This window comes from Tenrec ecaudatus, chromosome 5 (genome assembly GCF_050624435.1).
Source record: "Tenrec ecaudatus isolate mTenEca1 chromosome 5, mTenEca1.hap1, whole genome shotgun sequence".
Lineage (NCBI taxonomy): Eukaryota > Metazoa > Chordata > Mammalia > Afrosoricida > Tenrecidae > Tenrec > Tenrec ecaudatus.
Genome location: NC_134534.1, coordinates 103,697,676 through 103,720,588, shown reverse-complemented (window position 1 = coordinate 103,720,588; position 22,913 = coordinate 103,697,676). Strand labels below are relative to the sequence as shown.

The window sequence follows — 22,913 nt, the reverse complement described above, 5'->3', positions numbered from 1 at the left end:
TTTTCTTTTAAAAAAAATTTTATTGGAGACCCATACAACTCTTATCACAATCTATACATACATCAATTATGTAAAGCACATTTGTACATTCATTGCCCTCATCATTCTCAAACCATTTGCTCTCCATTTTAAGCCCCTGGCATCAGCTCTTCATTTTTCCCCCACCCTTCCGGTATCACCACTCTCACCACTGGTCCTGAAGGGATCATCCATCTTGAATTCCCTGTGTTTCCAGTTCCTATCTGTACCAGTGTATATCCTCTGGTCTAGTCAGATTTGTAAGAGAGAATTAGGATCATGATTGTGGATGAGGGAAGCATTTAAGAACAAGAGGAAAGTTATATGTTTCATCAGTACTACACTGTACCCTGACTGGCTCGTCTCCTCCCCACGACCCTTCCTTAAGGGGATGTCCAGTTGCCTACAGATGGGCTTTGGGTCCCCATTCTACACTCCCCCTCATTCACAATAGTGATTTTTTTTGTGATTTGATGCCTGATAACCCATCCCTTCGGCACCTTGTGATCACAAAGGCTGGTGTGCTTCTCTCATTTGGGCTTTGTTGCTTCAGAGATAGATGGCTGCTTGTTTACCTTCAAGTCTTTAAGACCCCAGACACTATATCTTTTGATAGGTGGGCACCATCAGCTTTCTTCACCACAATGGCTTATGCGCCCACTTGTCTTCAATGGTCATATTGGGGAGGTGAGTACACAATGATATAATGTTTTGTTCTTTGATGCCTGATAACTGATCCCTTCGGCATCTCGTAATCACACAGGCTGGTGTGCTTCTTCCATGTGGGCTTTGTTGCTTCAGAGATAGATGGCTGCTTGTTTACCTTCAAGTCTTTAAGACCCTAGACGCCATATCTTTTGATAGCTGGGCTCCATCAGCTTTCTTCACCACATTTGCTTATGCACCTGCTTTGCCTTCAATGATCGTGTCGGGAAGGTGAGCAGCATGGAATGCTAGTTTAATAGAACAAAGTCTTCTTGCATTGAGGGAGTACTTGAATGGGGGCCCAATGTCCATCTGCTACCTTAATACTAAATCTATACATATATGCACATAAATCTATTTCCCCATCCTCATATATATTTATATATGTACATGCCTTTATTTAGACCTCTATAAATGCCCTTTGCCTCCTAACTCTTTCCTCTATTTCCTTTCACTTTTTGGGAAGCATTTTTCAGTTCTGGTAAAAGTATTCAGGACAAAGCAGGTAACTGCAGGTTTCCCTAGATTAACTGATAGACACTGGCTTGACAATTATACATGGTTAGCAATTTCTCTCAGGTGCCTTGTGAATAATCATCATGGATGTGGATTGGGGGAACTGAGGCAAGGCAAAACAATCAAAATGGTGATGCAAGGATGGAGCTGGCAAGGCCGGACCCCAGGAACAATGAAATGGTCAGGAAGATGTCATCATCAGCTTTAGGGGGTTGAAAAGGTGCAATACTAGACAGGTCACACAGAGAGCTGGGTAACCACAGAAGAGGTGATGAGCATAAAAAATGATTAAGAAGTCAATTGGAAAAATACAGAGGGGCTTCTGAGTAAAGAAGAATTGATCACACCTTTCCTCATCAATAAATAACATACACACAAGCACACTCTATTTTTTTAAAATTACAAAATGTCACCAGCATGACTCAAACAAGATAATGGTACAACTTCATGTCACAGACTTCAAATGGAGTAACCAGTGAAAGCACATAGCTTCTAAGCCTTCCTCAGAATCAAACCAGTGCCCTCCAGGCTCACCATCAGTAGTGCTACTAATGAACTGCCCACACCTCACCAATTCTCAAAAACGCCCACACATTTGGAAAGAGAAACATCTTTTTTTAAAATCATGTTATTAGGGGCTCATACAACTCTTATCACAATCCACACATACATCAATTGTATAAAGCACATTTGTACATTCATTGCCCTCATCATTCTCAAAACATTTGCTCTCCACCTAAGCTCCTGCCATTAGCTCCTCATTTTTCCCCTCCCTCCCCACTCTCCCCTCCCTCATGAACCCTTGATCATTTAAAAATTATTATTTTGTCATATCTTGAACTGTCCGACATCTCCCTTCACCCACTTTCCTGTTGTCTGTCCCCCGGGAGGAGGTTATATGTAGATCCTTGTACTCGGTTCCCCCTTTCCAACCCACCCTCCCAGTATTGCCACTCATACCACTGGTCCTGAAGGGATCATCTGCCCTGGATTTCCTGTGAGAAACATCCTTATATTTCTTTTCTTCTCAGAAAATACTGGCAATGGTTGTGGGGGAGAGACGAGCAAAACATGAGAAATAAACCATCAAGGATGACTCTCACTAGTGAGTTATGCAGTTTCTACAGCTCCAAGCTGAACTGGGGTAATAATTCAAATTGAGAGAGTTTCCACAATGGGAATAAGCCCGATCCATACTAGGTCCTGAGAAACTTGGCATAGAACACCTTTTCTAAAATTTCAAGAGTCAGTGAAGTAGTTAGTCTATTGTGCCAACCTGGCTGATAAACACATGTGGGGTTAATTGAACGGCGGCGGAGGGATAAACGGCTCGGTTAGCTTCGCCTTTTGAGCTCTCATGTCTCTCGCTTTCTGATGTTCGGACCAGGGTGTAGCTGCCTTAGCCAATTCCCTGCTTCAACTGACAAGGCTCACTTCCTGCAAGACATTCCCAAGGAGAAGCCGCATGGACCTACCCCGATGCAGCCCTGGGTGCTGGAGCAGCCGTGTGGAGACCCCTGCCAGCGCTGAGATGCTTGCACGTTCACTGACTCAGCTTTCCTCCTGCAGTCAGCATCAAAGTGTGTGTTCTGTGAGATGGATGAGGACTTTGTGGATTGGTGTCAGACATAAGGGTTAGTGTTGGACTTGTGGGGCTTGTGCAGCACTGGGTTGGGATGTTTTCTTGATGTGCACTTACCCTTTATATAAAAGTCTCTCTTACCCATGAGTTTCTGTGGGTTTGTTTCTCTAAAGTACCCAGACTAACACAGTCAGTAATCAGTCCTTCCAACAAAGGCAATATACAACCACAGTGGAAGTCTTTCCCTACCCCCTGTCCATGCATAACAGCTGAGCTGCAAACTATGGTTCTGAGGAAAAGAAACACAAGTCAAAGAGAGCTGGAACAGAATAGAGGACAATGTAGCAATACTATGTACGTATCAATAAAAGGTCCGATAAAGGATTTGTAGATAGAAAATATAAAGATCTCTTACAACTCAACAACAAAGAGGCAAATAATCCAATTTTAAAATGGGCAAAGAACCTGGAAAGACATTTTACCCCTAAGAATATATACAAGTAGACAATAAGCACATACAAAGATGCTAGATATCATTAGCCAGCAAAGAAACACATATTGAAATCACAATGACATACTACTTTACGCCCATTAGGATGGCTACAATTTAAAAAACACAGGTACCAAGTTGGCAACAATGTACAGAAAGTGGAATACTCATACAGTGTTGGCGGAAATATCAAGCAATATGGCTGCTTTGGAAAACAGTCAAGCTGTTCTTGAGAAGGTTAAACACTGTTATGGTATGACCCAGCAATTTCACTTCTAGACATAAACTCAGGAGAAATGAAAACATATTCACACAAAAATGTGTATACCCAAAAGGCCATGAACCTGATGAATGTACAAACAAATTTGGCATATCCATACATGGAATAGTACTTAGCCCTAAACAGGAATAAAATTTTCTACCTATTTAAACCTGGATGAACCTTAAAAACACTATCCTGAGGGTAGGAGAGCAAACACAAAAGACTACTCTTGCATGATTCCATTTATATGGAAGGTCTAGAATATGCAAATCTATAGAGATAGAAGTAGATTAGTGTGGTCTAGGGATGGGGGGGCGGAAATGGAAGAGTGACTGCCACTGGAGTTTCCTTTTGAGTTAACGAAAGTGTCCTAAAACAAGAGAGTGTAGATGGTTTCATACCTCTAAGGGTAGACTAAACGCAATTTAAAAGAGTAAATTTCATGATATGGCCAAAATAACTCAAGAAAGCTGTCATTCAAAACACAAGAAAACTATCGGTCAATCAAGAGAAATAGAAGACAACATGAATAATATGATCGGGAGCGCTGGAAGCGTTCCATCAGAAGGTAAAGTGCAAGGTCATGACAAAGGTCCTGTGTTCCTTACAACCCGTATCTTGCTGGTGTTTGGTAGCAGCAGGCATCCGCTCATCGGTCAACCAAGCACACAAGACTTCTGAACCAGTTTTCAAATGGCCTTTTTCTTTTTTGAGGGGGGGCTCGGCAGAGAGCAGTGGGAGCTACTTTATTGTGTTGTCAGTAAGCCACGCAGCCTGACTGCCCTCAGGACCCAAGCCCGGCCTCCCCGCAAACAAACAGTACAGCGGCTTTCTGGGACTGACTCGGGGGTGTGTGGGAGAGGGTCTACCTGGACAAGGGTGTCCTCCACAGGAACAAACTGTCCACAGAAGGGCCAAGTGTGGCAGCGTCACCAGGGGATCATAATGCCCGAGACCTCTACCTGCCTAGGGCAGACCCACCAAGCACGGCAGGGTGGGCAAGAGCCTGGACCCCACCCTGCAAACCTGAGTTCCAGCTGGTCCACTGCTGCCCACTGGCCCCAGGCAGGGACAGACACACGCACACTAGGAGACAGCCCAGAGGGCCTAGGGGGAGGGGTTGGAACACAGCCTGGCAGGGCCCTCAGGAGGATGCTGGCTGCAGCTTCTCCAGGGCTTTCTTCTGCTTCTCAGTGGCCGCAGCCAAGGCCTCTGCCAGCTTTTCCTCAGGCATCATGTTGAGCACCTTGAGGGCGAAGAGGAGCTGACACTTGGCGGTGCTGACAAAGGCATTGCTGAGGAAGTTGGGGAAGCCCCCCATTCGGTCCTTCTGGGTGTAGAGTGGGACCCTCAGGAGCCCCAGCACCCATCGGTGCCTTCCGCGGGGCCAGAGCCAACCCGGGGCGGGGCGGGGCCCGGCGGCGGCCCCACCTCCAGGCCATGGTCTCCAGAGTGCAGTGCACTGATCTCCACGGCGGCGTGCAGCTGCTCCAGCGTCAGCTGCCGCTCATACAGGTGCGCCACGACGCGCTGCGGGCCCTCGGTTAGGTGCGAGCTTAGGTAGTCCGCCTCGGTGAGGCGCAGGCAGCCCAGGCCCAGGCCCAGCACCCGGTTCAGCCCGTCCTCCAGCGATCGAAAGCGCCCAGGGAAGCCCAGGAGCCGGTCGAGGCGCATCTGCATCAGCACGGAGAAGCGCATGGGGATGCGGCCGAATAGCTGCCGGGGGTTGGCGGCGTACAGCATGGCGTGGCCCAAATGGCCTTTTTCATACACACATATTTAGGGAGTACCCACTAAGAAAGAATTTTTTAAATGTAGGGAAGGATTAAAGATGCTCTCATGTAACGCCGACCTTCGCCCCTGGACGTGGTCCTGTCACACATGCATATCCATCAGAACACACCATGGGGAATGTGACTATAGGTATGGGCACATGCCTCTTGGAGAACCTCTTCTGGCTGAGTACATGCTCTTCCAGGGTGGATGGTGGTCCCCTCAAAACACATATTGGAACCCTAACCTTCCACCAGTGGATGTAATTGCCTTTGGGAACAGGGTTTTTTTTGTTATGCTGGTGAGGCCACATGAAAGTAGGACATGCCTTAAACGGCTTAATTCTCAGCTAGAACAGAACAGACTAGAAAGAGGAGAGAGCACAAGTAGGAGAAAGACAGGTGCCACATGAAGATCACCAAGCGAAGGAAGGATGCGGGAGGAGGCAGATTGTCCTCAGAGGTGGTGGACGAAAGCCCTCCCCCGTGGGTGCTCTGAGTTCAAATGTCCGCCTCCTGACTGGTGAGGACACAGTGCTGCCTTTGAAGCTCCCTGTGGCGGCTTTCCCTTTACAGCAGCACAAAGGAACTCAGAGCTACCTTAAGGCGGCGCCAGCCACCTTCTATCTAGCACTGTCTTCAGAGCCTTTCTCGCGTGTCCATAGGGGCCTGGTACACAGCGGGTTAAGCACCGGGTTCTAGTCACAGGCCCAGCAGTTCAAACTCTTAGCAGCTTCGTGGAAGAATGAGAGACATTTGCTTCCTTAAAGATTTGGAGCCTCAGGAACACTCAGGAATAGTTCTTCGCTGTCCTGTGGGGTTGTTACCGATCAGAATCGATTCAATAGAAGGTTTGGTTTGGGGGTTCTCTCTTTGTTAACTTTCTTGCTCTGTAACTCTGTCTCATATAGAGCTAACAAAATGTGACAGTTTAGTGTAGGTCAGTTTAGATTGTACAGCAATTTCCATGAATGAGCCTACTAGGCTATTCGTTTATGAAATGTTATGGCACTTGCTGCGTGACAATCACAGATTAAAGTCTGGCCTATGTTGGTGATATGCACAGGATATGCTCTGACCTGGCGGAACTCAGGAGAATAAAGCGACAGAAAGAAAATAAGCAAACTTATCTAGAAATGAAGACATAATTATAATGTCCATGCCAACAAAGGCCATGAAATTGGCAAGGTGATCGCCAGTCATAGGGTAGAGCTCTGACCCATGCAGCTGGAGAGATGACAGAGGTCATGGCATTTAGCTGCGAGTGAAGAGAAGAAGGAAATAACCTTACGGAGATCATTCCCGGTGGAGCTACAGCGAGAGGTTTTTATCTTTGTCTCTAAGGTCCCAGAGCAACTTCGAGAATCACATGCTACCAGATAGATGGCTTTGGACTCAGTCTGCCCCCCAATGCCATGGAGGTAACTGCCTGAAGCAGCACTTTCCCTGCGTCCACTTTATTAGCTTACCACTTATCCTCCTGAAATAAATTGCAAATCTTTACTTCTGAAATGTATTTATTAACCACAGATTTTATTAATTTGGGGGTGGGGCATGTTGCTGTTGCTGAGAACACACGCAGGGAAACATCATCAGTTCTGATTTCTCCCTGACAACATTCTTCAGCTGGGCAGCCATTCCCATCCTCCTTTCCTGAGCTGGTCCTCTTCTGAGAACATGAACGCACCGCCCCCTGAGCTCCTGCCTCATCTCTCAAGTGGTTGCTGTCCCTCGATCGCACATAAAGAGTCCTGAACACAGGTCAAGGTAGACACTTTTTACTAGCCGTGCTAAATTCTTGTTTGGAGACCATAAGAATTTGAAATTATGTTCTGCATTCTCCTACTTTTGACCAGAATTTAACTATAGGCTCATTGATCAAACTATTCACTAAAGAACTGGCCATCCAGTTCTTCATGGCCAAGGTGGCTGTTGTTCATGGAGGCAATTAACCATACATTCCATCGCCTCTTCCTGTTTGGACTGATTTCCTTCTGTTGCTCCAAGTGCGGACCTTATTGTGCCTTGAATGGGCAAGGGCAAGGGTTTTTTTTTTAATCATTTTGTTGGGGGCATTTACGGCTCTTATAACATTCCATACATCAATTGTACAAAGCATATTTGTACATATGTTGCCATCGTCATTTTCTAAACATTCATTTTCTATTTGAGCCCTTGGTATCTGCTCCTCTCTCCACCCTCTCCCTCCCCATCTGGTGACCCCTTGATAACTTAGAAATTATTGTTTTCATGTCTTATACCGACCGCTGTCTCCCTTTACCCACATTTATGTTGTTCTTCTCCTCCAGGAAGGTGGTTATGGGTTGACCATTGCAATCGGTTCCCCCTTCTTCCCCCGCCTCCCTACCCTTCTGGTATTGCTACTCCCAATTCTGTTCCCGAGGGGTTTATCTGACCTGGATTCTGAGTGTCGTTAGCTCTTATCTGTATGTGTGTACATGCTTCGGTCCAGCCAGAACTGAAAAGCAGGACTGGGGTCATGATACTGGTGGTGGTGGGGGGAGGAGGGGGAGGAAACATCAAAGAACAAGAGGAATATTATGTTTTCCATTAGTGCCATACTGCACCCTGGTTGACTAATCCCTTCCCTGTGACCCTTCTGTGAAGGGATGTCCTATTGTCTAGAGATGGGTTTGGGGTCTCTGCTCCGGTCCCCCTTATTCTTAACAATATGTTTTGTTTCTTTTGGGTTTTCTGGTGCCTGTTACCTGATTATGTCCCTAAGTCATGATCACACAGGCTGATGTGCTTCATCCATGTGGGCTTGTTACTTCTCTGCTAGATGGCTGCTTGTTTAACTTCAAGCCTTTAAGACCCCAGATACTATATCTTTTGATAGCTGGGCACCATCAGCTTTCTTTACTACATTTCCTTATACACCCATTATGTCTTCAGCAATCATGCCAGGGGTGAGCATCACAGAATGCTAGGATCTTAGGACAAAGTGTTCTTGCGTTAAGGGAGGGCTTGAGCAGAGGCTCAAATTCCATCTACTTCTTCAATGTATTGCCATATAAATATATGTTCCTAGGCCAATACCTCTATTTTTATGAATTAATATATTTATATAAGTGCATATACCTCTCTTCATAGCTCTGCTTTCTAAATCTTTCCTCTGTTTCCTTTTACCTTCCTCCTGCCCAACCATCAAGCTCGCCCTTCTTCTGCCTCTTAGTAGTTCCTCTCGGCTAGATTGCTATTGCTCCAACACTACCAGAATCTCGAAGTCCTCCTCATTGTTGCTTTAAATGTCCTAGTCAGTCCCTAGTTGCCCATGGAGTTTGTTCACCACTCATTTTCCCACCTCCTCCTCCCCACAGGTATCCTCTAGAACCATCAGTCCAATTACTTTCTCCTTGGGCTTGCTTCCCATGCCATCTTATATTGGTAGGCAAAACAAGAAAACAAAAGATTAAATAAAAAAGAAAAACAAACAAACAAAAAACTAGGGAAAAAATGAAAAAGCATACATAATTCCAGGTCTAACTGCTCACCCTTAGGACTATCTTCCCCACCGGTCCTGGGGGTTCCGGGAACTGCCCCTCCTAACCAGAAGTCTATTTGGAGGCTCCTCAAGGGTTTTGTGGCTTTTCTTTGCTCCTGTTGCTGGTCTGTTATGTTCCCTTCTTGGTTTGCCCCATTGTGGGAGTGGTCAGACTGGACACACTCCCCGCAGTGTGTCCCCAGTATTGTCCCCTAACGTAGTATGACCCAGCCTGGGGACATCCTATCTCGAGCTGTTGTTGGCTCTACAGTAAGGGCAAGTTTTTAAGACCCCAGGAACTATGCAACAACACTAGGAGGTAGAACAGAAGTATTAAACAAATGATCTCAATTAACTGGAATATCCCATGAAATCATGACCTTCAAATCATGGAATCAAATCCCATGAGACCTCTGGTTGTACATAAACAGTCACAGCGGCTACTCTTTCTATTTTTCTATCCTTGTAAACATACTTGTCATACAACTTTTATATAGTAAACATTTTACAGGTGCTTAATTTATTGAGTAATTATAATAATTGGTTTTGCAACTTTATCCTTAATCAATGCAATTGTACCATCACTGTTAACTTCCCTTTTCCCTCTCCCACTTACCCTAAGTAATCATTAATAAACCCATTCTCTATATATTTGCATCTTCTTGTCTTTTTATATAAACGAGCTCATACAACACTTGTCCTTTTTTTGACTGACATTTCACACAGCATGTCTTCCAGTTCCATTCACATAGTAGCGTGTATTAAGACCGACTGAATAGTACTGTACTGGATGCATACATCATATTTTATCTATCCATTCCCTGTCCATGGGCATTAGGTTGTTGTCACCTTTTGAATATTGTAAATAGTGCTGCAAGTAACATTGGTATACAAGTCTCCGAGTCCGTTTTCAAGTTATCTGGGTATATACTCCAGACTCATCTCTCTGCCATCAATTTGATTCCGAAACATAACAAACCTATAGAACAGAGGAGAACTGCTCTTGTGGGTTTCAGAGACGGTAACTTTTCACGGGAGTTGAAAGCCTGTCCTTCTCTCTCGGAACAGTTAGTGCACTTGAGTGACTATGCTAGCAGACCAGGGCGTGATCACTACACCACGAGGGTTCCTATTCCTGGGTACACGCATAGGGGTGGAATGGCTGGGTCATAATATAGTTAGTTGTAGCTTTTTGTGTAATTGCCACACTGTTTTCTACAATGGTTGTACCATTTTGCATTCCCATAAGCAATGAGCAAGGGTTCCAATTTCTCCCCATCCTCGACAACATTTCTTATTTCCTCCTTGTTTGCTTGTGTGTTCACCTTAGCTATCCGAAACCTCTGCCATCAGTGGCTCTGGACTCACAGCCATCCGAATGGGAGGGCTCCATCTCACTGGGGTCTGGATTTGTGTCTCTCTGAAGGCCAATGACACTGAGCACCTCTCCATGTGGCTGGCAGCCATTTGAATGCCCTCTTTGCTAAACGTCTATTTAAGCCCTTTGCTCATAGTCTGATTAGGTCATTTGTCTTTGTGTTGGTAATGGTCAACGTTTTCTTTAAGTTTAGGTTATTTAGATTCTTGTTGGACATTGGTTTCTGAGAATATTCTCCTAGTTATTAGCTTGCCATTTCCGCTTTTTGGTAAAGCCTTTTTTTTTTTTTTTGGTAAAGTCTTTCGATGAACAAATTAAAAAAAATTTTATCATCAGGTACCATTTATTCATTTTTCCTTTTCTATTTTTGCTTCCATTTTTGAAAGCTACGCCTCATAGTACTAGCTTTGCTTCTTCTGCTGAAAATTCTATGGCTTTAGTTTGCACATTTAGGTCTTTAATCCATTTTTAATTGGTATCTGTGTATGGTATTAAGCATGGATCCTGTTTCACTTCTTTGCAGGTGGAAATCCAATTTTCCTAGCACTGTTTACTGGAGGAATTCCTCTTTACCTAATAAGTGGATGTCACACTCTTGTCAAAGTGCAGTTGACTAGAGATGTGTGGGCTTATTTCTGGAGTCTCAAGTCACTTGATTGGTTTATATGTCTAGTGTTATATCAGTTTTACCTCTTTCAGTTACTGTGGCTGTATAATAAAACAAACACTACTGCCATCTAATTAATTCTGACTCATAAAGACTCTATATAAGGTTTTAGAGACTGAAAATCTTTATGGGAGCAGACAGCCTCATCTTTTCTGGAGTTGCTGCTACTGGTTTTGAACCACTGACCTTGCAGTTAACAGTCTACCACTTAGTCTACAGTGCCACCAAGAATCATTACTGTGGATATATAGTATATTTGAAAAGCTAGAAGTGTGAGTCCTTCTACAAGTCATCAGATTTGACTTGATGGCAATGGGTTTGGGTTTGTTAATGTACTGGGTTAAATTGAAAGGAGCCCTGGTGGTTATGCATTCAGCTGTGATCAAAAGGTCAACAGTTCAAAACCACCAGCTGCTCGTTGAGAGAGAGGCATGGCTCTCTACTCCCATAACCAGTTATTATGGTCTTGGGAACTCACAGGGTCAGTTTTAGCCTGTCCTATAAAGGTAAACATTATGAGTCAACATAACTTGATGGCAGTTTGGATTTATTGGTGGGTGTTACATTGATTTGCTGTCTAATGTTGGAACCAGCCGTGCATTCCTGGAGCACATCCCACTTGGTCATGGTGCATGACTCTTCATTTACAGTTAAACCTTGGTTATTGAACTCAATTTCCTTCAAATTCATGTTTGAACACTAAAAATTTCAAAAACTGAACATACCATATATACTCAAGTATAAGCTGACCCGAATATCAGTCAAGGCACCTAATTTTATCACAAAACTGCATTAAAAATATGCTGGAAAACTGTGCGTGTGGTGTCTTTGCCCAGGTTGGATATCAGGATTATTTTCACTACATTAAAAAATAACACTTCTATTGGGGGTTCTTACAACTCTTATAAAATCCCATACATCAATTTTATCAAGCATATTTGTATATATATTGCTATCATCATTTTCTAAACATTTGCTTTCTATTTGAGCCTTTGATATAAGCTCCTTCCCCATGACCCCACCCATGATCCCTTGATAAATTATAAAGTATTAGTGTTGTCATATCTTTACACTGACTACTGTCTCCTTCATCCACATTTCTGTTGTTCATCCCACTGGGGGGGCGGGGGTTATGTGTCGATCGGTTCCTCCTTCCTCCCCTCCTCCCCTCCCCTTCTCCCTACCCTCCCGGTATTGCTACTCCCATTTCTGTTCCTGAGAGATTTATCTGACCTGGATTCTCTGTGTGTGAGCTCTTATCTGTACTAGTGTACATGCTCCCGTCTAGCCAGAACTGAAAGGCAGGACTGGGGTCATGATAGTAGGGGGTGAGGAAGCATAAAGAACAAGAGGAATATTGTGTGTTTCATTGGTGCTATACTTCGCCCTGTTTGACTCATCTTTTCCTTGTGACCCTTCTGTGAGGGGATATCCTATTGTCTATAGATGGCTTTTGGGTATCTGCTCTGACCCACCTCGTTCTCATGTGGGCTTGTGTTGCTTCTGAGCTAGATGGCCGCTTGTTTATCTTCAAGCCTTTAAGACCAGAGATGCTCTATCTTTTGATAGTTGGGTATCATCAGCTTTCTTCACCACATTTGCTTATGCACCCATTTTGTCTTCAGCGATCAGTACTCTTGTCACCTAATACTCACATGCCAAGACCCCTCCAATTGTACATAATAAAACCATGCGAATCCATGGATTACCTGGGAGAGAATCAACTGTCCGTGAAATGTGTGCACAAACTTCCTTAAAAATGAAAAATAGATTTCCTCTCCAACTCTTTTGGCAAGGAATCGAAGAAGGAAATAGCCCTAGAATAGAGAAATAAAAAAATATTATGTATGTATAAGGAAAACATTTACACAGGCAAACTCTAACTTAACTGTTGCATGTTCTCTGCTTCTATCCCAGGATGCCCTTTATATTCTTGTGAGTAAAGTTGGGTCTCGAACGTAAAGATCGACTACTTTGCTTTAAACTCACTTGCTAATGTCAGCTCCCTCCCTGGTTTTCCAGGGCTATCTGAAAGCCAGTCACTCACCGAAGGTCGAAAGGGAAGAACAGCCCAGGCTCTTGTTGCCGCCGCTATCACATAAGGCTTTATGGATGACAGCACGTCCTGCCTAGCATGGGTTGCTGTTGAGTCAGCTGTATATCATGGTGATGCCAAACACGTCATCGTAGAACTGTGCTCTATAAGATTTTCAATGACTACGTTTTAGAAGTGGGCCGATTACCTAGCCTTTCTTCGGAGGGTCTTCTGTGTGAAATAGAATTTGCAAGCTTTCCATTAGCAGTCTTGTGTGCTACGTACCTGTAGCACCCAAAGATCTCCGATCCTGTTAGTTTTAAAGTTTGGCTCCTCCAAGATGTATGTACAGGGGAGGGAGTAACCTTTATCCCTTTTATTCATACCTTTGAAATGTAGTCTTATTTCCTAGGCATGACATTCTGTTTGCACTTATTGGATAATGAGATAGCTGCTTATTCAGATGGTATCACAATGTCATTGAGTTTGTTTTTTTTTTCCATAACCAGGCTATTAATCTTTGTTGCTTATACTGGGGTAAGTAAAAAAAGAAAATCACAGAAATATTTATTAAATAAAACTATTTAAATAGGAAATTCTCACTTCTTGGTCTATGTAACTGTTCTAATCCTCCATCTAGGTCGTATATACTTCTGCAGGTGGTGTTTCTATTTCTCTTTTGTTCTCTGGTGTTTCTATTTCTCTGTTTCTGAGCTCCTGGATTTAGACCAAGTCAAAATGGCAGTTCTAGCATCCTAGGGGACTAAGATCTTGTTCCTTTTCAACGCACTTTGAGGTGAGAGAACAAAAGCTAGTTTGAAGGGCAAGATCAGGGCTGTACGAATCCTCAGAGGACAGCCCTCGCTACTCTAAAGAACGAGGAGGTGCATTGTTGTGGTGGGAAAACATTTCTCAGTGCAACTTTTCTGGTTTTTTTCTTACCAATGCAAATTTCTATTTTCTTAAAACTTCTTCATAATAAGCCCCCATCATGATTCTGTGCCCTTCCAGAAAATCTGTCAAGACGATCCCCATGGAATCTCAAAATAAAGTCACCATAATCTTGTGAGTTGACCTCTCTGCCTTGAATTCAACTGGCCTAGCAGATCCCCTTGGGAGCCACTGTTCTGATGGAAGTGTTTCTTCTTTTAAGGCACCCTAAGGAGGCTAGAAGCTCTGGTGCTGTCGTGGGTTACTAAGCACCAGGTCCCCAGTTTGAATCTACTACCCACACCACAGAGAAAAGTGAGTGTGATAGCCTGGGTGCTTTAGAGAAACAAATCCACAACTCATGGATAAGAGACAGTTTTACATAAAGTTGAAGCACACATCAAGAAAACATCCTAACCCAGTGCTGCCCAAGCCCACAAGTCCAACATTAACCCATTAACCCATATGTCCAACACCAATCTACAAAGTCCTCCTCCATCTCACAAAACACACAAAATGATACCGACTGCAGGAGGAAAGTCAAATCAATGAGCGTGTAAGCATCTCAGTGCTGGCAAGGGTCTCCACATGGGTGCTCCAGCACCTAGGGCTGCATCGGGATAGGTCCATGTGGGTACTCCTCAGGGACGTCTTGCAGGAAGTGAGCCTTGCCAGCTGAAGCAGAGAACTGGCTAAGGCAGCTGTATCCTGGTCTGACTGAGAGCGAGAGACCCGAGAACTCAAAAGGCGAGGCTCACTGAGCATTTTATCCCTCCGCTGCCCTTCATGTGTTTATCAGCCAGGTTGGCACAATAAACTTTAACTATCTCAGTGAGGTAGTCCGTTCCTGTACAGATGTAGAGCCTTAGAAACCCTGGAGAGCAGCTCTAATCCCATTCAGACAGCTCCTATGACTTGGAATTGACTTGGTGGCAGTGATTCTTTGCTTTGTTTTTTAAATTAGACTGAGACAAATGTATTATTGAGAGTATTTGTCTGCAGCCATCCCAGGTCCCAGAGACATGTTTAAAATAAATCTATGCATGTATGAATTGGGACCCTAGTTCATATATATACTTTTTAACTTCCTCTGTATAACCTAAAGAGAACCATACCACATTAACTTCTGCCACTTTGACTTGCTTACCTTTAAATAGTGAACCTGCATGAAAGTCTTCTCTGGATTGAGTCCATGTCTGATAACAGATGCTCCCACATCACTTGTGTGCCCAGTTTTCTCTCTGTTGGGTCTGAAATTATCGAGAACATTTTTCTTTATATAGCACATATTTAACAAATTAGATCATAATATGATCTTATTTCTTATGTGCAAGGGTTTGCTCAGCAGTACCATGATTCTGCTCAGTTCTTGGTATAATTTAAAACAGCTTATGCTATAAATTCATAATCTCAACAAGGAGGAATTTCTATTTGGGTTGGCAATTTGAGGTTGGCCACTGGCAATATTTTACATCAGCTTATCCAATATTTAAAAACTTGCCAGACCCTCAAGGAATCTAAGCTCCAATATGAATAATTTAAGAATCTGTACTTTTAAAAACTGGAATGAAGGGTTAGGAAACACACTGGAAAATGTAGATTTAGTTAGAAGAATAATGAATATAATCTTAAAAAAATTTAAAACCTCAATGCTATCCATTTCTCTGGACTCAACTAATAATTAAGGTACCTTTAAGAAATATTTATACCCTGAAGCCATTTTAGAATCACAAGGAATACTGAATATACTGGAGCCCTGGTGGTGGGATGGTTCTGCGTTGGGCTGCGATCTACCTGGTCCACAGATCAAAGCCACCACAGCTCCCCATGAGAAAGACTGGGCTTTCTATTCCCAGTCTTGGAAGCCCACGTGGTCTCTATGAGTCAACACTGACTCAATGGCAGGGAGTTTTGAGTTGTAGTGTGATTTGTTTGGGTTTGTAGATTACCATAGGAGGAACGCGTGGGTTAGAAGACATAGAATGAGAACATTCCTTAGAGGAGAATGGTGAGACTGTGACTAGCTGCTGCTATGTGCTCTCACTCACAACTCACTCACTTGGAAAATGTGAGGAACAATGAACAAAACATATGCCAATCTCTACTCTAGGTTCTGATTCTAGGAATTAGTTAATAAACTGAATAAAATACTTAAATTTGGTAGCAAAAAACTCACTACCACGGAGTCAATGCTGGCTCATAGCAGTTCTATAGGGCAGGGTAGAACTGCCCCTGAGAGTTTCTAAGCCTGTAAATGTTCATGGAAATAGAAACCTCTGTCTTTGTAGCCATAAACCAAAAACCAAACTCATTGCCATCGAGTCAATAGTGACTCCCAGCGACTCTATAGGACACGGGAGAACTGCTCCGGTGAGTTCCCAAGACTGTTCACAGGAGTAAAGGCCGCACCGAATTCAAGCTGCATCGCCCACGTTAGGGGCAATGGGTGTAGGCTGTTCATTCACATAATTCCCTGTGGCCACAGCCGTACATGTGGAGATGCTGGACTTGAAGGAAAGTGCCTGAGGAGGATCTAACTTTCCAAATTGGCCCTTTCACAGTGCATTCCAGCTGCCAACCCAAAACCACCTGGCAGAAAATTCCAGCACACTCCAGGCACAGAACCCACAGATCACTAAAGGAAAGAAGACACCTAGCAACCACTAGAGTTGGCCGCATAGTTTCCATTCCAAGGCCTGATCCCGACTTACCTGCAGGACCGCACTTGCCAGAAGAACCAGTCCCTTTCATCTGCATTTAAGATGCCATGAGCAGCTTCAGCTTTACTCCCAACTCCCAGGTTTGTCACTGGGGGAATGTTTTCATCCTGAAAGCCCTGCTAGCTCTGACAGGAAACCCCACCCTCATACCTGGGGAGGGCGTGGGGGTTGGTGCAGCGGGAGGGAGCCTCTCCCAGGCGGCCTGAATGCACTGTGTTCTTTCTGCTCCCCTCCAGTGAGACAGCATTGCTGGAAGTCTTCTGACTCCAGGCTGCTGGGGGAGAAGGACCCCAGAACCAGGTCCACCTCTACTCTGACAGCTGGTTTGCTTTTGTTTCCCGCCACCTTTGCCTAAAAACATCCTTTCAGAAAATAGCCCTCTCTTATTCGCCTCTTCCACCAGCTCAAAGTGAAGAGAGCTCCAGAAAATTCTTTGATGCTGACAATACCCGCGGCAAACATACACGTCCCCACGAGCTTCCTGGTCGGGGCCAGGGAGAGCAAGGCCCAGGCAAGCTTCCCAGGGAACCAGAGGGGTGACTTTTGTGAGGAACAACCCTTCCTTGGGTGACGAAAAGGCACGTCTCCTTCCAGCACCCTGCCCCACTTCTCGGAATGGAGTGTATGCCAGGTCTGTGTGTGTGAAGGAGCGCGCAGGAGACAGACACTGAGTACCGCACACACGGACTTAGATGGCTCTCACTGCTGAGTGAGAGGCCCACACGCACTGAGTGTCTACAAATCAGCGATGCCATTCAGATGAAGTCCAAGAAGAAGTAAAACTAAACTACGGTGATGGTTTCCTTTGGGAGAGGCCTGGATGGAGAAAGAAAAGTGGGATGCTGGGAAGGTTCTTTAGATTGATCTGCGTGGCGCTTACGTGACGATAAATAATAGAAATCTACCAAGCCATTTAGTTATGACTTATGCACTTTAGTAGATGAATATTCTAGCTCAAGAGACGAGGAGGCATAATGGATCACAAGCAGGCTGCTAACCACGAAGTCAGCAGTTCTACTACTAGCCACTCTGATGGAAAGAAAGAAGAAGCTTTCTCCCGCCATAAAGATTCCCAGCCTCAGCAACCCACACAACAGCTGTACTGCTCATAAAAGCCAAAACCTGGAAACATCCAGGTTAGAGAGGAATGGGTAAACAAACCGTGGTGCATTCATAGAATGGAATATTATGCCTCAGTAAAGATAAAGAAAACTGTCTTACATACCGCCAAGTCAGAGACAAAACTAGAGCACATCATGCTTCGCGAAGTCAATCTTAAAAAGATACTAAATGATACCATTATTATAAGGAAAAATAAAGAAAAAGTTTTTTTTATACCAAAAGATAAGCCTTTGAAGACTATGAGGAGGCCAGGGATGGGGGGAGGGGGGACAAGGATGGGGAGAGTGAAGGGAAAGGAAAGAATAGAGGGAGGGAGTAGGGAGGGGAGGGGTGGGAGGGAGTAGGGAGGGGAGGGGTGGGAGGGAGTAGGGAGGGGAGGGTGTGGGAGGGAGTAGGGAGGGGAGGGGGTTGGAGGGAGTAGGGAGGGGAGGGGTGGGAGGGAGTAGGGAGGGGAGGGGTGGGAGGGAGTAGGGAGGGGAGGGGGTGGGAGGGAGTAGGGAGGGGAGGGGGTTGGAGGGAGTAGGGAGGGGAGGGTGTGGGAGGGAGTAGGGAGGGGAGGGGGTTGGAGGGAGTAGGGAGGGGAGGGGTGGGAGGGAGTAGGGAGGGAGTAGGGAGGGGAGGGGGTTTAACAGGTATTATTATGGACCTTACTTGCTGAGATGGGCTGCGCATGGACACAAAATCAGCTTCTTTGCCAAAGAGCACGAAAGCCATCCAGACCTTACCCCTCACACGGCCCCACCGGGCTGGGTGGCTACAAAAGGAGGGAAAGGAACACTGAAGTGGATGTGGAGTCTCTGGTGACCTACAAGTTCACTTCAAACGACTGAAGAAAAAGAAATGGTCAGAGGCAGCTCCACTCTGCCTTACACGGTCGGTTGGTCGGTCGCTGTGAGTCGGAATCGATGAAACGGCAGTAGTTGACAGAGTCAAGTTTAAGGCTAGGTGTCATGAGGGAATCTGTGCGAATAAAAGGTGTTTCAGTCTAGAAAGTGGGCTTTTCTGGTACACGCTCTCGATGCAGGGCTAGGAGGAGCTGAGCCTGCTACAAATAAGGGCTAGAGAAATATTTCCAAATAGGCAGCAGGGCCGTGGCCACTCAGCCTTTCGCTGGCCCTCTACCTGCTGCCTGCCCGCCTGTCCAGTGAGACCCCCCCCCCCCCAGAGGGCGGCCTTGCTGCGGCTGTGGCGCTGTGACACGCGGGACTGGTCAGTGAGGGCACAGGGCAAGTCTGGTAGTGGAGTGAGAACAGGATAGTTTATCAGTTGATCTCCCTTTGACACATTGTCAAGCCAGACAGTTTAAAAACAAAGTGAAGGGGCAATGCACGTGAAGTAAGTGCACGGCAAATCCCCTCTGGCTGCGGGACAGGGATGCGAAGAGTCTGGCTACCACACACAATGAACTGATGCAGTTAGGTTCAAATTTAGCACCCTATTATTTTATTTCCCATATGAACCATTTAAACTTGTTCTAGTTGATAATATTTTCTGCTTTCTCTTCCATTAAGGTTTTTTCTGCTTTACTTTGTTATGGTTGTTATTTTTTTGCTTTGTTTTGAATGTTTTCTGTAGATGAAATCCAGAATGGGTATGCCTACATCGGGAGTAACAGGATTAATGGTTCCTTGGGGGCACTGCACAGGAGGCTGGGGGAAATGGGAGCTAATAATGATGAGTACTAGAAGGAAGAACATGTTCTAAAACTGATTGTGGTGACGATTGTACAACTCTTCTAGAAGGTACTGAACTACTGAATCTTGCGATATGTGAATTATATGACATGCCAATAAAACCATTGTGGGAAGGCCAATAAACAGTCCTTGAACTAACTACAGGCTGTTTTGTTGTTGTTGTGTGTATTTTTTGTCATTGGCTTTTTGTTGTTGTTTTGTTTTCTTTTATTGCTTGGTTTTAGTCTGTCTTGTTTTTGTGCATGCGATTATCTCCGCAGGTCTGTTTAAATAAGATAGGCTGGATGAACAATTTGGAGGCGAAAATAATGGGATTGACAGTTCTTGAGGGACATGGGAGAGGGGGAGGTGGGGGGAAAGGAAATGGTGTTAACAAACCCGGACAAGGGAGCAAGTGATCCATATCGGTGGTGAGGGGGGTGTAGAAGGTCTGGTAGGGTATGATCAAGGGTAAAGTAACCGAGAGGAATTACTGAAATCCAAATGGAGCCTGAGCATGATAGTAGGACAAGAGGAAAGTAAAAGGAAATAGAGGAAAGAGCTAGGAAGCAAAGGCATTTATAGAGGTCTAAATAAAGGCATGTATATATGTAAGTATACTTATATATGAGGATAGGGAAATAGATCTATGTGCATATATTTATAGGTTTAGTATTAAGGTAGCAGATGGACATTTGGGCCTCTACTCAAGTACTCCCTCAATGCAAGAATACTTTGTTCTATTAAACTGGCATTCCATGATGTTCACCTTTCTGACAATTGCTGAAGACAAAGCGGGTACATAAGCAAATGTGGTGAAGAAAGCTGATGGTGCCCGGCTATCAAAAGATATAGTGTCTAGGGTCTTAAAGACTTGAAGGCAAACAAGCAACCATCTGGCTCAGAAGCAACAAAGCCCACATGGAAAAAGCACACCAGCCTGTGTGATCACGAGGTGCCAAAGGGATCAGTTATCAGATATGAACAAAAAATCATATCATTGTGAATGAGGGGGAGTGCGGAGCAGGGACCCAACCCCCATCTGTAGGCAACTGGACATTCCCTTAAGGAAGGGTTGCGGGGAGGAGATGAGCCAGTAAGGGTGCAGTGTAGCAATGATGAAACATACAACTTTCCTCTTGTTCCTAAATGCTTCCTCACCCCGTTTCCCACTATCATGATCCCAATTCTACCTTACAAATCTGGCTAGACCAGAGGATGTACAGATAGGAACTGGAAACACAGTTAATCCAGGGCGGATGATCCCTTCAGGACCAGTGGTGAGAGTGGTGATACTGGGATGGTAAAAGGAGGGTAAGGTAGAAGGGAGAACCAATTACAGGGATCTACATATAACCTCTTCCCTGGGGGATGGATAAGTGGGTGAAGGGAGACGTTGGGCAGTATAAGATATGACAAAATAATAATTTATAAATTATCAAGAGTTCAAGAGGGAGGGGGTAGTGGGAGGGAGAGGGGAAATGAGGAGCTGATGCCAAGGGCTTACATGGAGAGCAAATGTTTTGAGAATGATGAGGGCAACGAATGTACAAATGTACTTTACACAATTGATGTATGTATGGACTGTGGTAAGCGTTGTATGAGCCCTCAAGAAAATGATAAAAAAAATAAATGGTCTCTTTAAATAAAGAATTCAAGACAAACTAAAATAAAAACAATTAAACCAAAAGAACAACAACAAAAAACTGTTGGGGAAAAAAGAGTACAAATCGACTGTGGTTTCTGAGAGGGTTCTAGGAAGGCCTTTGCTTTCCTTATCAAAGGGAAGAACACAACCAGCATCGTCCCTTCGCCCTCAGACTGGATGGCTGGAGCTGCCGCCGCAATTGTGCGACCTCGAGGCGCCACATCAATGCGCCCTGTAGCGCAGAGTGGAATGAAAAGAAGGCAGGAGCCTTTGCCGACACCATTCTGCTGGTGATCAGTTTGGGACTGTGTGTCTTCAAATGTTGTACTGTGTGCAAAAATAGCCATATATTTGCCTAAGTCAGCGGTTCTCAACCTGTGGGTTTGCGACCCCTCTGGGGCTCGAACCACCCTTTCACAGGGTCGCCTGATTCATAACAGTAGCAAAATTACCGTTATAAAGTAGCAATTAACATGATTTTATGGTGGGGGAGTATCACTACAACATGAGGAACTGTATTAAAAGGTCGCCGCATTAGGAAGGCTGAGAACCATTTGTCTAAGTCAACGCTGCTTTGATACCCTATTAGTTGTAGCTGGAGTCATTCCTAAAAAATAGGGAACTTGTCTGAGATGAACTAAACTTACTGAACCAACCAACAGCGAGCATTTCCCAGCCATTCCTCTATGCTACTCCTCAGCCAAGCTCCTCATTAGCTTCATGTCCTTCGCTCACAAGAGCCAATGAGGCAGGTACTGCGGTGATAGCCACTGAAAAGCTGAAGGAAGAAGGGAGCCGTAGAGAAGAGCTCAAGGGCACTGGCAGAGCCAGGGCAGCGCCATTCAAGTCACACAGCATCCATGAGGCACTCTGGGCTTCTCTGACCCAGGCCTCATCTTGGTCGTGTCAAACTCTAGGTGGAAGACTTGAGAGCGGTTGCTTCACTCCGTCACGCTCAGCTTCCTCATCTGAAGAAGCGACAGTGAGGTTCAGGTGCTGTGAGCATAATTCATTTGTCAATGCAGAAGTTAAGCTTCTCAAAGACATTACCCTCTAATCTTTATTTCTCCGGCTAGAATGCATGCTATCAAGGTACTTTGGACGTAAACATCCTTGATTTCCAGTGTAACTGCCACCAAATGTAACAAGCAAGATTAGCATGCCCTTTCCCACCCCACCCCTCCTTGCTCTTCCATCACAGAAGCAGTGTGGATATTTACAGCGATCTCGGATGGTAGTGACACTTGATACCTAGTGGTTTGGTTCGGAATTGGACCTTTTGAAGAAGGGGCCAACCTGGCAGACTAAGCACCAAAAGTGTGACTTAGGGAATGCCTCCAAGAGGTGCTCAGGCATGGCCCCTTGGGCCTGAGCACCTCCCAATCAGCCGTAGCCCCAGGAGGGCCACTTGCCAGTGTGCTCTCTCTTAGACTCTTTAGAATTGAAAACCAGTCACACGAGATTCTTGAACCAGCATGGCAGAAATTGGCGTGCTCAGCAGTGCCATATCTCTGCCTGCCAGGTCCAGATGCCGCATGAGGTCTTAGGGTCTCAGGGAAGGTGTCACTGGCTCAGTGCATGATGTGAAATATCATCCTTGTGTGGGAATTCATCCAGCACAGCTGCTCTGGGCCCTGGGGCCTGCACAAATGAGTCTAGCAAGGAAGCAAGAGAACTTGCTGGCTGAGCGTTTGGGTGTGAACCCGGACTCTTCCACTTGGTTCCCCGTGCTCCTGAGTGAGCCACGGAGTCCCGGTTCTTTCCACTGTACACAGGGAGTCGTGAGATTGGCCATGGCACCTCATCAACCTGTTTCAATGTTTCAGAGTGCTCAGGCAGTGCTATATAGATGTCGCTGTTATCATAATGGATTATGATTGGGGTTCAGCT

At 45.0% G+C, this 22,913-nt stretch overlaps 2 protein-coding genes across 4 annotated transcripts in view; both read right to left on the bottom strand.

Annotated features, from left to right (window-relative positions):
- Nucleotides 1–22,913, bottom strand: part of AOPEP (aminopeptidase O (putative)) — a 502,851-nt gene that overhangs the window by 151,018 nt on the left and 328,920 nt on the right. For all 3 annotated transcript variants that reach the window (XM_075549788.1, XM_075549790.1, XM_075549789.1), the window contains exons 8-9: nt 15,008–15,110; nt 12,605–12,712 (exon numbers count right to left, since the gene is read on the bottom strand). In XM_075549788.1, coding sequence (XP_075405903.1) covers nt 12,605–12,712; nt 15,008–15,110 — 211 coding nt within the window. The remainder of the gene's footprint in view (nt 1–12,604; nt 12,713–15,007; nt 15,111–22,913) is intronic.
- Nucleotides 4,654–5,316, bottom strand: LOC142448878 (tudor-interacting repair regulator protein-like). The gene is made up of 2 exons (XM_075550707.1): nt 5,006–5,316; nt 4,654–4,940 (listed from the first exon to the last, which is right to left on the bottom strand). The coding sequence occupies exons 1-2, from the start codon at nt 5,314–5,316 to the stop codon at nt 4,718–4,720; spliced, it is 534 nt and encodes a 177-aa protein (XP_075406822.1). The 3' UTR covers nt 4,654–4,717.